Here is a 15,704-nt window from a genome sequence, read left to right as displayed (position 1 = left end):
AGCCTGCTATCCCCTCTCGTGCAGCCTGCTATCCCCTCTCGTGCAGCCTGCTATCCCCTCTCGTGAAGCCTGCTATCCCCTCTCGTGAAGCCTGCTATCCCCTCTCGTGCAGCCTGCTATCACTCATCATGCAGCCTACTATCACTCATCATGCAGCCTGCAATCCCCTCTCATGCAGCCTGCAATCCCCTCTCATGCAGCCTGTTATCCCGTCTCATACAGACTGCAATCCCCTATCACACAGCCTGCTATCCCCCATTATACAGCCTGCTATACTCTATTCTGTGGCATGGCAAACAAATGACATTTTAAAAACTCACCATTATCTCTTCCCTCCCACTCTTTCTTCCCAATGTTTAATAATCTGTCTCTTTCTCAGTTTTGCTGTCTCACTCTCTACGTCTTTAATTATTACTAATTTTTTCCCAGTTGTGACTCGCTCTCTCTTTCACAGTCTCAATCATGTTGCACACGATGTTAATCCTCTGTTATGTATGGTTGAAGATGTTAGAGAAGCTGAAATCAGGGGAACACAATCACATGGACCAAATCCCATTTTCCCCCTTTCTTAACATTGTGTGTCCCGTGGTGGGATGGGGTCATGGGGCCTAATAATCAGATTCAAAACATGCTCCTGGGGGTGGGGTGGGGTGGGGGAGTTGTGGATAGGATCTTGGGGAACCTGGGTTAAATTCCATCCAGGACTTTGGAAAGCTGGAAGTTAAAAGATCCAGCAGGTTGCGTGCCTCTGTTCATATGACCAGGATGGGCATACTCTTAAGGGCTCTCTTACACGGTTCACAAAATCATATTAGGTCAATGTTGAAGCTTTAATCAATGAGGAGTCAAGAGTTTCTTACCCATCGATGGTGTGGCCAGTGTCTGACGCCCCACAAACTGTGCAGGACCCATTCCATCCAGGAAATCCCTGAAGAGCCCATCAGAGGCCAGGCAGACTCCACTATAGTTCAAGCTGAAGAAAAAAGAACACGCCAATTATTTGTACAGCAACTTGCGTTTGGTTGCAACATAATCCTTATGTTGTGTTCAATCAAGTCCAGAAATGAACTAAGGATAAAAGCAAATTACTGTGGATGCTGGAATCTAAAACCAAAAGAGAAAATGCTGGAAAATCTCAGCAGGTCTGGCAGCATCTGTAAGGAGAGAAAAAAGCTGATGTTTCGAGTCTAACTGATTCTTTGTCAAAGCTTTGACAAAGGGTCAGTTAGACTCGAAACGTCAGCTCTTTTCTCTCCTTACAGATGCTGCCAGACCTGCTGAGATTTTCCAGCATTTTCTCTTTTGGTTCCAGACATGAACTACATTATTAAGCAATGGACATAATGATTCGCAACATAATCTTCCCTAATTGTTCTGATCATGACTCTCTCTAAGCAAAGTCAAGACCTTTATGAATTTCAGGTGCACACATTCCTAGATGATTTGTTCTAACTTGGGAATGTTTATTGTGAATAAGGTCTCCAGAAATAAGCTTCTTGTCACAAAACACCAAATTCTAACCTGTCTACCATCCTGATACATTGCCCACTTCCTTTGTCTATCTCACCACTGTAGAGGGATGTGCTGAGGATGATCATAGAGGGATGTAACCTTGGCAGTTTTGGTGCTCTTAGTCAGGTGTTGTTCTTGAACACTCTGTTACTCAGCTTGGAATATAGCAGCTGTAACATTTGCAATGCGTGTTGATTTCAGTATCAAATGACAGATTGCTTGCGATTGCAGTACCCAGATATATAAAGATATCCACACCTTGTAGCATCACATTGTCAAAGCTGATTGATGGCTTTATGGTCACATTGCAAATCATCTCAAATACCACAACTATCTCAAATTGACCTATTTACAGTGTTTGATAGATATGTACTACCCATTGTCATATAAATGACACTGATTCGGAATGCTTGATTTACCAATCAACATGTGAACAAGCTCAAAAACATTCAGAAGTCAGCATAGAAATTGATCTTGGGTAACATTTGCCAAATCTAGTTCTGAGGAAGGGTCACTGGGTTTGAAATGTTAACTCTGATTTCTCTGCACAGATGCTGCCAGACCTGCTGAGCTTTTCCAGCAATTTCTGTTTGTGTATCTGATTTTCAGCAACTACAGTTCTTCTCAGTTTCAAGTTATGTACCAAATCTACTCTGACGTAGTCAAACAATGTAATCCCTTGCTGAAAAACGAAGAACTGCTATCTAGACTTTGCTGGAACACTCCTGAATCCTGCCTCCCATTTCCACTATCTCTTGCCTCGACCAGAGGAAAGTAAGTGATGTGATGGAATTGAGGAGGAAAGCCCCATAGTACAAATCACGCAGAGAATGAATAGACTATGAGAAAGGTTAATTCCCAACTTTATAAGATTCAAATAATTATAACTGATTGAGAATTTAATTAACTGAATCTCTGACAACATGGATTTTAATATTAAATGAAGGATGCTGTCAACCTTACATTTTTATTCTATGCATTAAGGAGACATGCATTTTGTAATTATTTATCTTCTTATCTTCATAACTGAACAATTTTATTATTTTCTACTTATTCAAAATATTGTTCTGTAACTGTTAAGTATTTAGTTGGTTTGTTGTAGTATTATTATCCCATTTTAGCACTGGCTGATAGGGTAATGTTTTATTAAACTACTTGTCCATCAATGACTTGCCAACATGGGGGTAACACAGTGGCTCAGTGGTTAGCACTGCTACCTCACAGCACCAGGGACTTGGGTTCAATTCCATCCATGGGTTGGGGTGTGTGTGTGCTTGCACACCCTGCAGGTGCTCTGGGCACCTCCCACAGTCCAAAGGTATGGCCATGCTAAATTACCCATAGTGTCCATGGACATGCAGGCTGAGGTGGATTGCCATTGAAAATGCAGGGATCTGGGTGGGATTCAAGGGGCTGAATGGGCTAGTGCTGTGTCATCAGTGTACAGTCACCACAATGAAACACATCCCCATCTTGATCCCAGGTCTTGGTATGAGAGACATCTGTAATTGCACTGAAAGTCTAAATCTCTCCAAATCTGTTTCACGTTTGAGATACTTCTTTGTCCAGGTGTTTGGTTTCCTGTCTTAATAACTCTATGTTCCTCAACTTCATCTTTTTTCATAGCCTACTGTAAAGCACCTTGCGATTTTTTTTCTACAGTAAACATGCTATATAAAGGCAAGTTGTTGTCATCAAGTCTGACCCAGAGTAAAGCAGGAAACTAATTATTAGGAGCAGGTTGCATTAATTTTACTCAATCTGGTTTTGAAATTCTTACTCAGCAGAATTATATAACCAGTTCCAAATTGAGCCACAGTTATGAGTCATTTATCAATTTGACTGAATTTTACAGTCTACAACATTAGCTAAGGTTTTGTTTTGAGTACTTTATGCATATAGCCTATGCTGAGTGAGGGTAACAAACCAAGGGTGTTCCAATTGAGATCAATTTCCCAAAGTTAGTTATGAAATGCTCATTTAAAAAGTTGCTGGAATTTCTAACTCCTTGTTGCTCTACAGTGCCTCCTCCTGCTGAACCTGTAACTGTCTGGACAGGATGGGGGTTAGGAATTGGAGCAGATCATGCACCATTCAGGCTGCTTTAGCCTGGATGCTGAGCTCCCAACTAGCAGGGAACCGGAGAATATTCCATCACATTCCTGGCCAACATTTTTTGACAGTGAACAGGTTTTAGGAATCAGGAAATGGGTTTCTCACTGCAGGATTCCCAACCTCTGACCGGCTCTTGTAGTCAGAGTATTTAAAGCTCAATGGTAAACACTAGGATGTTGATTTTTGGGGGATTCACAGTGATGGTAATGCTTTTTGAATGGCAAGGATAGATGGTTAGATTCTCTCCTGTTGGAGATTGTTCTTGCCTAACACTAGTGTGGCGTGAGTGTTACTTATGACTTATCTGAAACCAGAATGTTATCCAGATCTTGTTGCATCTGAAACATGGACTGCTTCAAGATCAGTCACGAATGGTGTTGAACATTGGGGGACATCTCCACCGCTGACCTTATGATGAAAAGGGAGGTCATTGGTGAAGCAGTTAAAAAATGACGGAGGACGTTACCCTGAGGAACTCCTGCAGAGATGTCCTGGAGCTGAGATGACTGATCACCAACAATCACAACCATCTGTTATCTTGCCAGGTGTAACTCCAGAGTCTGCCCCTGATTCCCATTGATTCAGATTTTGCTCAGGCTCTGTGATGCCACACTCGGTGAATTGCAGACTTGATGTCAAGGGCTGTCACTCTTACTCTACCTTGGAAATTCAGCTGTCCTCGTGTCCCATATTGGATGCAGACTAGAATGAGGCCAGGACTTAAGTGGCTGCTTATGATATTCTCCTAACAGGAAGGAGAATGGGTTTGTTCTTTCGGGCAATTCGAACAAATGCTTGGCCATCAGAATGCGTCCTCTGCGCGTGGTCTCTGAGCAATTGGACTTAACTTTAACAAAATAATCAAATGAAGCCTGATCAGCAAAAAAAATTCAAATGGTCATTTCATTGAAATCTATCTGGTTAATTAGCTTCAGTACAAAATCTTGCTTAAGTGGATGGTTGCAAAGTCTCAGCACATAGGTTTGATAAATCTGGCTCAAATACTTAACAAAACAAATGTACTCAATTAACAGCATTAAAGAAGAATTTATTGACTGTTCACCAATAGCCCACTGTTTGGCAAAATCACTGGGGATGAGATGCAGTTCTGACTCAGCTCCTGTGTTGTGAGTTAGCAAATGAAGGCAAATTATATGTTTTTATAAATATATAAAGGGTTAACATCAGTGGTTATTTCTGCAAATTTTCTTAACTGGATAAAAGATTTGTTGGGGTCAAATAACATTGAATTAATTTCACTGAATTTTTCAAGGAGGGAGTTAACAGAGAGAGGTGTTGAGGGTAAAAAAGTTGACATGTTAGGTTTGTCTGCAAATTTGAAGACTAAAACATTAGTTTGAACCTCCTGTGGCACAGTGGCAGTGTCTCTTATCTCTTGGCTAGTGGATTCTGGTTCCCACCTGCTCTAGAGGTAAAATACCTGCGTATGTTCACTCAAAATATCAGGAATGATTGTATCAAAGGGACTGTGACAGTATCGGTATGAGTGAGGTACTGAGTGACAGGAAACTGAGTAAATTTTTTTTAAAAAACTTGAGGACTATATATAAACTATACATACAAGATCAGTCACAAGTGGTGTTGAACATTGGAGAATATCTCCTTATAATGATGAGATTCTCAGAACTCAGTATCAGGGCCATAACATTTTTCAAACTGTTGCAGTGTACCTAGACTTGAGGATCAGGAGAGAATTTCAAAACTGTTTCCAGGGATGAATGGATTGAAGAAGCTGGGATTGGAGCAAAGAAAGCCAACAGGACGTTTGATCAAGGTATTCAAAATTGTGAGGTGTCTGGATGCGGTAAGACAGAGCGAAATTGGCAGAGGGCTTGAAACCGGTGTAACTGATTTATAAAGCGATTGACAAGAACTGACAGATGTGACATGAGGAAAGTCCTTTGTACTGCAGCGAGTGGTTGGGAGTAGAAACCCAATGAGTACAGTGGAGGCAGGTTCAATCAAACCATTCAGAGAGAGCCATTATATACACAATGGGCCGAATGGCCTCCTTCAGTGGTGCTAATAGCTGAGAATGGTGTCAGTGACAGAGTGGCATGGGAAGAGGTGGAAGTGGAGATTTTTCAGAGCCCTCACCCAAGCTGATGACACAAGAGGTTAAAGGGTCTGAGGTTCTGTAATCCAGTCTGTGCGCTCATCGGGGAACACCCAGCCCCAAGTGGAAAAATGCAATTGAAGCTGTAATATTACGACAACACTTAATATTCTGTTTTCTGTCATTTCTGCCTGATTCACATTGGTGGTACAGGAATTTACAGCAAAGCAAAAGGCCCCCAGATCCACCCACTCTGTGCTGGTGTTAAGGATACACATAAATCTCCACCCATCCCTCTTCATCTGACCCTGTCATTCCATTCTCCCTCATTCACTTCACTCTATCCGTGAAATACTTCATCATACGCGTGTGAAGCAGATGTTCAAGGTTGCTGGGTGCCCAGGTTCAATGTGTTGGACATCATGAAGAGTTAATACTTATATTTCTTTATGAAGCCACATTGGCATCTTCTTTTGTGCCATATATGGAAGCTTCTCCTCTTACCGTGCTGTCCTGTGCAGGGGCCAATACTCATCAGCAATTCCTCATTATATACACTTCTTGCAAGGAGAGTAGGAACAAAAAAGGATTGAAACCAGCCAATGACACTGCTCAGAAAATACAAGGCAACCAGTGTTCTCCAGTGTCCCAGCTCAGTGTGCCATTGAGAGAGAGGTTCTTATCTATCTTTGGTTCACTGGAGTTACACACAAAGGGACAGATTGTAAAGGAATAGTCCCAGAGCTTATGTGTATACCAGGAGTTAACAGATTGGCTTTGAAATTCTAATCAATAAGACTAATTGGAAAGATGTTGACCCACTGGAATTCTGTGCAATGAATTAATGAAAGTGCCCATTGGCAGTGTACAATGTAGGACTGAAAGGGAAAGGTTTTGTCCATTGGGAGTCTTCTCAATAGGAGCAAGTAAAAGTGTGATTATTCATTGAGATTCCACACAATGCCATGGAATATAAAGGTCGTGTCCTTTGAGATATTGTTCATGGGACTCAGTGCCAATAAGAAACTGGTCTGTGTACATTTCATTCCATGAAGGTGGTTTTGATACAGATACAAGATATTTCCAATTCTTATCCTCAACTGGTGAGAGAGAATAAGGATTGTTTTTTTTCCATGGTTTATGTTTAAACATGCTCTTTCACAGAATATAACATTTTCAGTGTAATTAACTAAGTGCATATAAATGAAAACATTCCAAATACATTGGGCAAGTCTGGCAGCATCTGTGAAGACAGAAACAGAGTTAATGTTTAAGGTCTTTGACCATTCATCATCATCGAGCTGAAATGATCTTTTTTGTTATCTCCCAAGATGCTGCCAGACCTGCTGAGTATTTATTTTTAACGTTTTCTTATTTTTTATTTCAGGATTACAGCAGCCATTGTATTTCAGAAACATAGAAAATAGAAGCAGGAGTAGGCCATTCAGCCATTTGAGCCAGATCCACCATTCCGTATATTGTGAACAGCTGGGGTCCCAGCACAGAACCCCATGATACCCCACTCGTCCCTGCCTGCCACTCTGAAAAGGACCTGTTTACTCCAACTCTCTGATTCCTGTGTGCCAACCAGTTCTCTATATAAATCATGCTCTCTTATATAAATCAGATTGATTACTTTAATCTGTAAAAATCCACTGGGATTATTTATGTTGCAGAGATCCTTCAGCAAATTCCACAGTTTATCACAATCAGTGAAGCTCATGGCTGCAATCTCAATTTAGGATTGACCAGAAACGCAGTGCCATTATTATGTTACAGACCGCATTCTGTGGGACAGCTGCTTGAACACCAAGATTCCTACTGAGATATTAAACTGAGACTCTGACCACATGTACACCCTCAGCTGGGCATGGGGGAACCTATAACTCCACTAAATGTTGAGGGGCTCCTCCCTGGACTAACCTTCTTGAATTCATCCACAGGATGTAGGCATCAATGGCTGGGTTACATCGCTGCTTGAGTTCAGTTGTGGGTCACATGTAGGCAAGAATGGTGGATTTCCTCACCTTAAGGACATTAGTGAGCCAGATGGCCCTTTAAGACAATTGATAATGGTTTCAAAGTCATCAGTAGATTTTTAATTCCAGAGATCTTATTCTTTAATTGAATTCAAACTCCACCATCTGTTGTGGCAGGATTTGAACCCATTGTCCCCAGAACATTAGCTGATTTTCCCAATTAAAAGCCCACTGCTTCCCCTATAATCTTTCACTTGGTTAAAAAGGTTTTGAGCATTAAGGATACATGGAAGGAGTTGCAACAAATTATGTTCTTATGGAAGAGAATGGCATTTATATTTGAAATAAATTAATGCCTTCTTCAAATTGCATGATGGCTGTCACAGGTGTACAGTCAACACCTTTTGATCCAGTATTTACATGGCTGTTGAGTGCTGTGATGTAGTCTTGCTGGTGGAATCTTCTCCCAAGGCTGAGACTTTTGCAGTGTAATTTCAGATGGAAATTTACAACTCCGCTTATCAATCATTTTCGCCAAGGTAAAACCTCTTTTTGACAAACTTGATAACAGGACTTGAGCTCAGAATACATTTCTTGATTTTTTTAAAATCACTTCCATTTTCCTCTTGCTTTTTGGTACATGGTACCAGCCATTTTGTCATGATCATATATCTGTTTGTGACAATGTATTGTATATAAATGTGGCTACCATGTTGACTTGATTTGTTGTGGACATGTATACCTAAGTACAGTGATAAGTTTTGTTTTACAAGGAGCACAGGCAGATCATAGCAAACAAGAGCATAAAGATCATAGGGATTTTTAGACAGAGCAAGGTATACAAGGTTACAGCTGCACAGGAAATGCACAAACAATATCAATATTAGCAAGCTCAACATTATTTGAAGTTAGAGAGGTCCAGTCAGCAACTCTGTGTGTGTGTGTGTTCATGTTCAAGCTTTGTTTATGACTTTACAACAGTGGCTACACTTCCGAAAGCAATTAATTGCTTGTGAAAGACTTTGAGAGGTCCTCAGGACACAAAGGTGCTATATAAATGTCACTCTTTCAATTTTCTTTGCAACTAGAATCCACAAATATGCAACAGTCAGCAACACCCATTTGGCTCACTAATGTCCATTAGAGACAGAAATCTGCTCTCCGTACTGGATTTATTTCAGAATTCTCCATTGACACCATCTTAGCAGCTGTTTTTGAAGAAGAGGATTTGAACTTTCCTGGTGTTCCTGACATCACCCCTGAATGGCCTGGCTCTGATTTTAAAAGTTCTTCTCCTTGCCCTGCCTTTCCTCTGGATTAGCCCCATTCCCTCACTACAGGAAACTATTTTTCTCCAACTGACCTTCAATCCCTTTGAACTCCTTGAATGGTTCATGTTTAGTCCTCTATACATGAAGAAGAAGAAAATACAAATTTCCTCGATGAACCTGGCCTCATAATTTAACACTTTCAGCTGTGGAATCATTACAGCTGGATCTGGATCTACTTATGATGGTATTAGATGACATTTCACTTCCCATAACCTTCTCTTTGGTTTCCCACTTTAACCACAAAGACCCTTCACTCCCTTTTAATCTGTGTTTTGACCAAATGGTCTTATGGAGTACTATATCAAGTTCTGGTCACCCTGTTATAGGACGGATATTATGAAACTGGAGAGGCTTCAGAAAAGATTTATCAAGATGTTGCCAGGAATAGAGGATTTGGGTTATAAGGCTGGGACTTTTTTCACTGGAGCATAGGAGGTTGAGACCTTATAGAGGTTTATAAAATCATGAGGGATATAGATAAGATGAATGATAGAGGTATTTTCCCTAGGGTGGGGTATTTCAAGACTAGGGGACATGTTTTTAAGGTTAAAGGGGAAAGATTTAAAAAACAGACATGAGGAGCAACCTTTTTACACACAGTGGTTCACGTGTGGAATGAGCTGCCAGAGGAAGCAGTGGATGTGAGTACAGTTACAACATTTAAACAGACCCTTGGATAAGTCCATGAATAAGAAAGGTTTGGAGGGACATGGGCCAAGCACAGGCAGGTGGGACTGGTTCAGTTTGGGAACATGATTGGCGGGTGGACCAAAGAGTCTAATTCTGTGCTGTATGACTCTATGGATGATTTGTGATGCAGAATGGCACTAACATTACGGGTTCAATTCCCACACCGCCTGAGGTGACCATGAAGGACTCTCCTTCTCAACCTCTCCCCTCACCTGAGGACGGTGACTCTCAGGTTAAACCACCACCAGTTGTCTCTCTGAAATAGTCAGCAGTCCCATGACCCTCTGGGACTATGGTGACTCTACTTTTAACTGACTGGGGATGGATTAGCCTCCTGTTTCTTTTTAATGACTGGAGGAAGCTGTCAACAAGTTAATAATTGTTCATCACAAAAGAAAAGTGTTTGATTTTTATTTTTGTGGCAGATTGTATTGGCACACAAACCTGTTGGGTACAACAGGTGTTTTATTCCTGATGGAGCTGCTGTTGTTACTGATTTGAAATAACTTTATCTCATACTGTCGTTCCTTTTGGCCTTTTGATCGCCTTCCCTCAATCACAGACCTTCCTTTCTCTCCTCCTCCTCTTCCTCCTTTCCCTATCGATACTTGCTTCAAACCTATCACTACTCCAACTTGTCCCAGTTCCACTGAAAAAGTCACCAACCTGAGTTTTATCTTTGCTCCATGGTGGCCTGCCCTAATGCAGACCTCCAGTACTTTGTATCTAATTCAAATTCCCAGCATCTGCTGGGTTTTCATTTCCTCCTCACTTCTCGACAGCACAGAGCCATCTGCCTCTCGCGGATAATATTTCCAAGTGAATCATTAGGCAGAAAGCGGGATTTGATATTGAAATCAGGAGTTGCAGAAAATGACACAAATTGTGCAATGCAGAAACAGACTGTTTGACCCATCTGGTCAATGCTTCACACTGGCCTGCATCAAAACCCATCCACCAATCACTCAAATGCATTCTTCCTCACAGAATCATACAGCACGGAAATAGATCTTTTGCCCCAACCAGTCCATGTTGACCATAATCCCAAACTGAACTAGTCCCACCCGCCTGCTCCTGGCCCATATCCCTCCAAACCTTTCCTATTCATGAACGTTAAGTGTATTTTAAATGTTTCAACTGTGCCCACATCCACCACTTCCTCACTGAGTTCATTCCACACACAAACCATCCTCTCTGTGGCCCTTCATGTCTTTTTTGAATCTCCCTCCCTTCACCTTAAAAATATGCTCCCTAGTCATTCTAGGAAAAAGGCACCTATGATTAATCCTGCCTATACTCCTTTCTTCTACAAAGAACAAAGAAAATTTACAGCCTAGGAACAGGCCCTTCGGTCCTCCAAACCAGAGCCGATCCAAATCCACTCTCAAAACCTGTCGCCCAATTCCTAAGCATCTGTATCCCTCTGCTCCCCACCTACTCATGCATCTGTCCAGACGCATCTTAAATGAATCTACCGGGCCTGCCTCTACCATATCTGCTGGCAATGCATTCCAGGCACCCACCACCCTCTGTGTAAAGTACTTGTCGCATGTATCCCCCTTAAATTTTTCACCTCTCACCTTGAAAGCGTGACCTCTCATTATTGAATCCTTCACCCTGGGGTAAACGCTTATCTGTATCTACCCTGTCTACACTCTTCATGATTTTGTAGACCTCAATCAGGTCCCCCTCAATCTCCTTTTTTCTCATGAAAACAATCCTAACCTACTCAACCTCTCTTCATAACTGGCACCTTCCATACCAGGCAACATCCTTGTAAACCTTCTCTGCACCCTCTCCAAAGCGTCCACATCCTTTTGGTAATGTGGCGACCAGAACTTTACATGGTATTCTAAATGCAGCTGGACCAATGCCTTGTACAATTTTAATATGACTTGCCAGCTCTTACATTCAATACTCCGTCCGATGAAGGCAAGCAAACCATATGCCTTCTTGACCACTCTATCCACCTGTGCAGCAACCTTCAGGGTACAATGGACCTGAACTCCCAGATCTCTCTGCCCATCAACTTTCCCAAGGTTCTTCTGTTTACAGTATAATTCACTCGAGAATGCATCCCTAAATACATCACCTCACATTTGCCTGGATTGAACTCCATCTGCCACTTCTCCACCCAACTCTCCAGTCTACCTATTTTCCCCTGTATTCTTTGACAGTCCCCTATGCCTTCTGCTACTTTTATAAACCTCTAAGGTCAACTCTCAATCTCCATATTCCATGAAAAAAGTCCTAGCCTATCCAGCCTTTATTTATAACTCAAACCTTCCATACCTGGCAACATTGTGTTAAATCTTTACTGAACCCTCTCTGCCTTAATAATATCCCTCCTATAACTAGGCAACCAGAACTGCACACTGTATTCCAGAAGAGGTCTCACCAATGTCCTGTACAATCTCAATATGACTTCCCAAATCCTGTAATCAAAAGACTTTTCTAGTTGCCCCTTCAGTACATAGGAATCTATAATCTGAAGCAGGTGTAGGTCATTCAGCCCTTCAAGCTACACCACCATACAATGTGATCTCAATGTCATATTCCTGCTTTCTTCCCACGCATGTTAATGTCTTTAAACTTTCTTTTTTAAATGATGTATGTCTTTCTTGAATAGTTAGGTAGTTTTACTGTCCAGGTTTGAGGTTGGTGACAATGAGAGGGGGAAGATGTTGCAGGCAGTAGTGAGATCGGTGGAGCATGAGCCTTGGTGGGAGGTGGGTACAGTAGCAGAGATAGAGTGAAGGTGAAATATCAGATAGAAGATGGCGGCACTTGTCCTAGCGTAGTGGAGAAGGGCATTGACATTTTCCTGCAGCACTGGGCATTCCTCCAGACACTGAGACTGCACTGACCCAGGTGGTAATCCCAGACCAGGCTGGACAGGGTCTGGTATCTTGTCCTGCCCTAGCGAGTTTTGAGCAGATTTGTAGCTAAGGTTGAGGTTTTGGATGTAGGTTTGCTCGCTGAGCTGAAAGGTTCATTTCCAGACATTTCGTTACCTTACTAGGTAACACCTTCAGTGGACCTCATGTGAAGCAATGCTGAAAATTCCTGCTTTCTACTTATATGTTTGGGTTTCTTTGGGTTGGTGTTGTCATTTCCTGCGCTGATGTTATTTCCTTTTCTCAGGGGGTGATAGATGGGGTCTAACTCGATGTGTTTGTTGATAGAGTTCCAGTTGGAATGCCATGCTTCTAAGAATTCTCATGCAAGTCTTTGTTTGGCTTGTCCTAGGATGGATGTGTTGTCCCAGTCAAAGTGGTATCCTTCCTCATCTGTGTGTGAGGATACTTGTGAGAGAGAATCATGTCTTTTTGTGGCTAGTTGATGTTAATGTATCCTGGTGGCTAGTTTTCTGGGGTCTGAGTAGTCTGGCAGTCATTTCCGAGATGTCTTTGATGTAGGGGAGAGTGGCTAGGGTTTCTGGATGTGTTTTGTCTGCTTGTTTGGGTTTGTTGCTGAGAAATCGGCAGACTGTGTTCATTGGGTACCCATTCTTTCTGAATACTCGGTATAGGTGATTTTCCTCTGCTCTGTGTGGTTCCTCTGTGCTGCAGTGTGTTTTGGCACATTGAAATAATGTTCTGATGCAGCTTTGTTTGTTACTGCCCTGTTAATAGGAGGTGAGGTGGTTGGGTTGGGGGAGTGAGTTGTGGGTGGTAGGGTCCTTCCTGTGCACTAGCCTGTCCTGCAGGAACCTCCAAATCCCCACACACAGCATGGCGAGGATTTCACCCCCCACATCCTGTCGACTGTGTCTGGGGCAGATGACAAGGACTGTGCAGGGCAGTTTCTGACTGACGGGGCTTGTCTAAGTGCATTTTGAGCTTTTAAAGATGGCAGCAGTGCCTGGGATGCCGGTGAATTCTGGGAAATCCCAGCAGGCCCCAGTTGTTCTGGGATCAGGTGAGAGGATCACTCCAGCTGTGAGAGTAGGATATTTAGTTTGGTAAGATAGGGTAAGATCCCTCACTGAGCGCAGTGGTGAGAATCCCTTGATAAAACTGACGAACCAACAGATGCATCCTTCTGTCCCTCTCCCGACAGATGCTGTCAGACTTGCTGAGTTCCTCCAGCACTTTCTGTTTTAACTTCAGCTTTCCAGCAGCTGTAATTTTTTCATTTTATTATTGTCATGAGGTTCGTCCGTGAAGATCCACGAATAACATTTATGCTCCAGCTGTAGTTCCACATTTATTTCTGCATAGCTCTGAGAGATATATTATCCTTGGAAAGCACACAACACAGATTCAACAGAATAACGGAGTATAATATGATAAATTACAAAGACAGTTGCATTTATCAGGCTTCTGTGTTCTTCTGAATGTAGAAGATTAAGGTCTGATTCAATTAGATTAGATTAGATTACATTACAGTGTGGAAACAGGCCCTTCGGCCCAACAAGTCCACACCGACCCGCCGAAGCGAACCCACCAATACCCCTACATTTACCCCTTACCTAACACTACGGGCAAATTAAGGTCTGATTCAATTGAGTTGTTTAAGATGATTGAAGGAGCTGTTGCTGGTGATAGAGAGAAACTTTATCTTCTAGTGAAGACAGGACAGAATACAGGAGAAATCAAGGAGTGTTAATACCCTTTGATGATAAAAACTGGGTTGGATTGTGAGGATGATGCAAGGAGATTTCAAGGAAATTTAGATGATTTGAGTGAGTGGGCAAACACCTGGCAGATGCAGTACACTGTGGGTAAATATGAAGTTATCATAGAATCCCTATGGTGTGGAAGCAGGCCATTCTGCCTATTGAGTCCTTACCAACCCTCTGAACAGCATCTCACTCAGACTCAACCCATAAACCTGAATTTCCCACGGCTAACCACAAAATCCCAGGGACGCAATGGACAATTTCGCCATTGAGAGAAAGTGAGGGCTGCAGATGCTGGAGATCAGAGCTGAAAATGTGTTGCTGGAAAAGCGCAGCAGGTCAGGCAGCATCCAAGGAACAGGAGAATCGACGTTTCGGGCATAAGCCCTTCTTCAGGGCTTATGCCTGAAGAAGCATAAGCACAGTCGACAGGATTTAGGGGGTGAAATCCTCGCCGTACTGTGTGTGGGGATTTGGAGGTTCCTGCAGGACAGGCTGGTGCACAGGGTGGTTTGGAATGACAATTTAGCCATTCAAAAACCACCTAACTTGCACAGCTTTGAGAGGAAATCGGAGCACCTGGAGGAATCCGACACAGACATGGGGAGAATGTGCACACTCCACTCAGTCACCCGAGGGTGGAATCAAACCCCTGGCGCTGTGAGGCAGCGGTCCTAACCATTGAGCCATCATGCTGTCCCAGACTCAGTGTTAAAACAGAAAGGAAGAGTGTTATTTAAATGGTGATCTGTTGGGATCCCACAACAAAGGGATCTGGATGTCCTTGTGTACATTAAATCACAGTACACAAGCTGGTACCGGCAAATGGTATATTAGTCTGCATTGCAGGAGGATTTGAGTTCAGAAGCAGAATGTCTTACTGCAGTTATACCGGGTCATAGAACATAGAACATAGAACATAGAACAATACAGCACAGAACAGGCCCTTCGGCCCACGATGTTGTGCCGAACTTCTAACCTAGATTAAGTACCCATCCATGTACCTATCCAAATGCCGCTTAAAGGTCGCCAATGATTCCGACTCTACCACTCCCACGGGCAGCGCATTCCATGCCCCCACCACTCTCTGGGTAAAGAACCCACCCCTGACATCTCCCCTATACCTTCCACCCTTCACCTTAAATTTATGTCCCCTTGTAACACTCTGTTGTACCCGGGGAAAAAGTCTCTGACTGTCTACTCTATCTATTCCCCTGATCATCTTATAAACCTCTATCAAGTCACCCCTCATCCCTCGCCGTTCCAACGAGAAAAGGCCGAGAACTCTCAACCTATCCTCGTACGACTTCCACGCCATTCCAGGCAACATCCTGGTAAATCTTCTCTGCACCCTCTCCAAAGCTTCCACATCCTTC

At 42.7% G+C, this 15,704-nt stretch overlaps 1 protein-coding gene across 1 annotated transcript in view; it reads right to left on the bottom strand.

Moving 5' to 3' along the window:
* Positions 1-15,704, bottom strand: part of LOC122559886 (regulating synaptic membrane exocytosis protein 4-like) — a 122,836-nt gene that overhangs the window by 19,445 nt on the left and 87,687 nt on the right. The window contains exon 4 of the mRNA XM_043709993.1: positions 861-973. Coding sequence (XP_043565928.1) covers positions 861-973 — 113 coding nt within the window. The remainder of the gene's footprint in view (positions 1-860; positions 974-15,704) is intronic.

Source organism: Chiloscyllium plagiosum, chromosome 20 (assembly GCF_004010195.1).
Source record: "Chiloscyllium plagiosum isolate BGI_BamShark_2017 chromosome 20, ASM401019v2, whole genome shotgun sequence".
Lineage (NCBI taxonomy): Eukaryota > Metazoa > Chordata > Chondrichthyes > Orectolobiformes > Hemiscylliidae > Chiloscyllium > Chiloscyllium plagiosum.
This window is presented reverse-complemented; position numbering and strand designations above follow the sequence as displayed.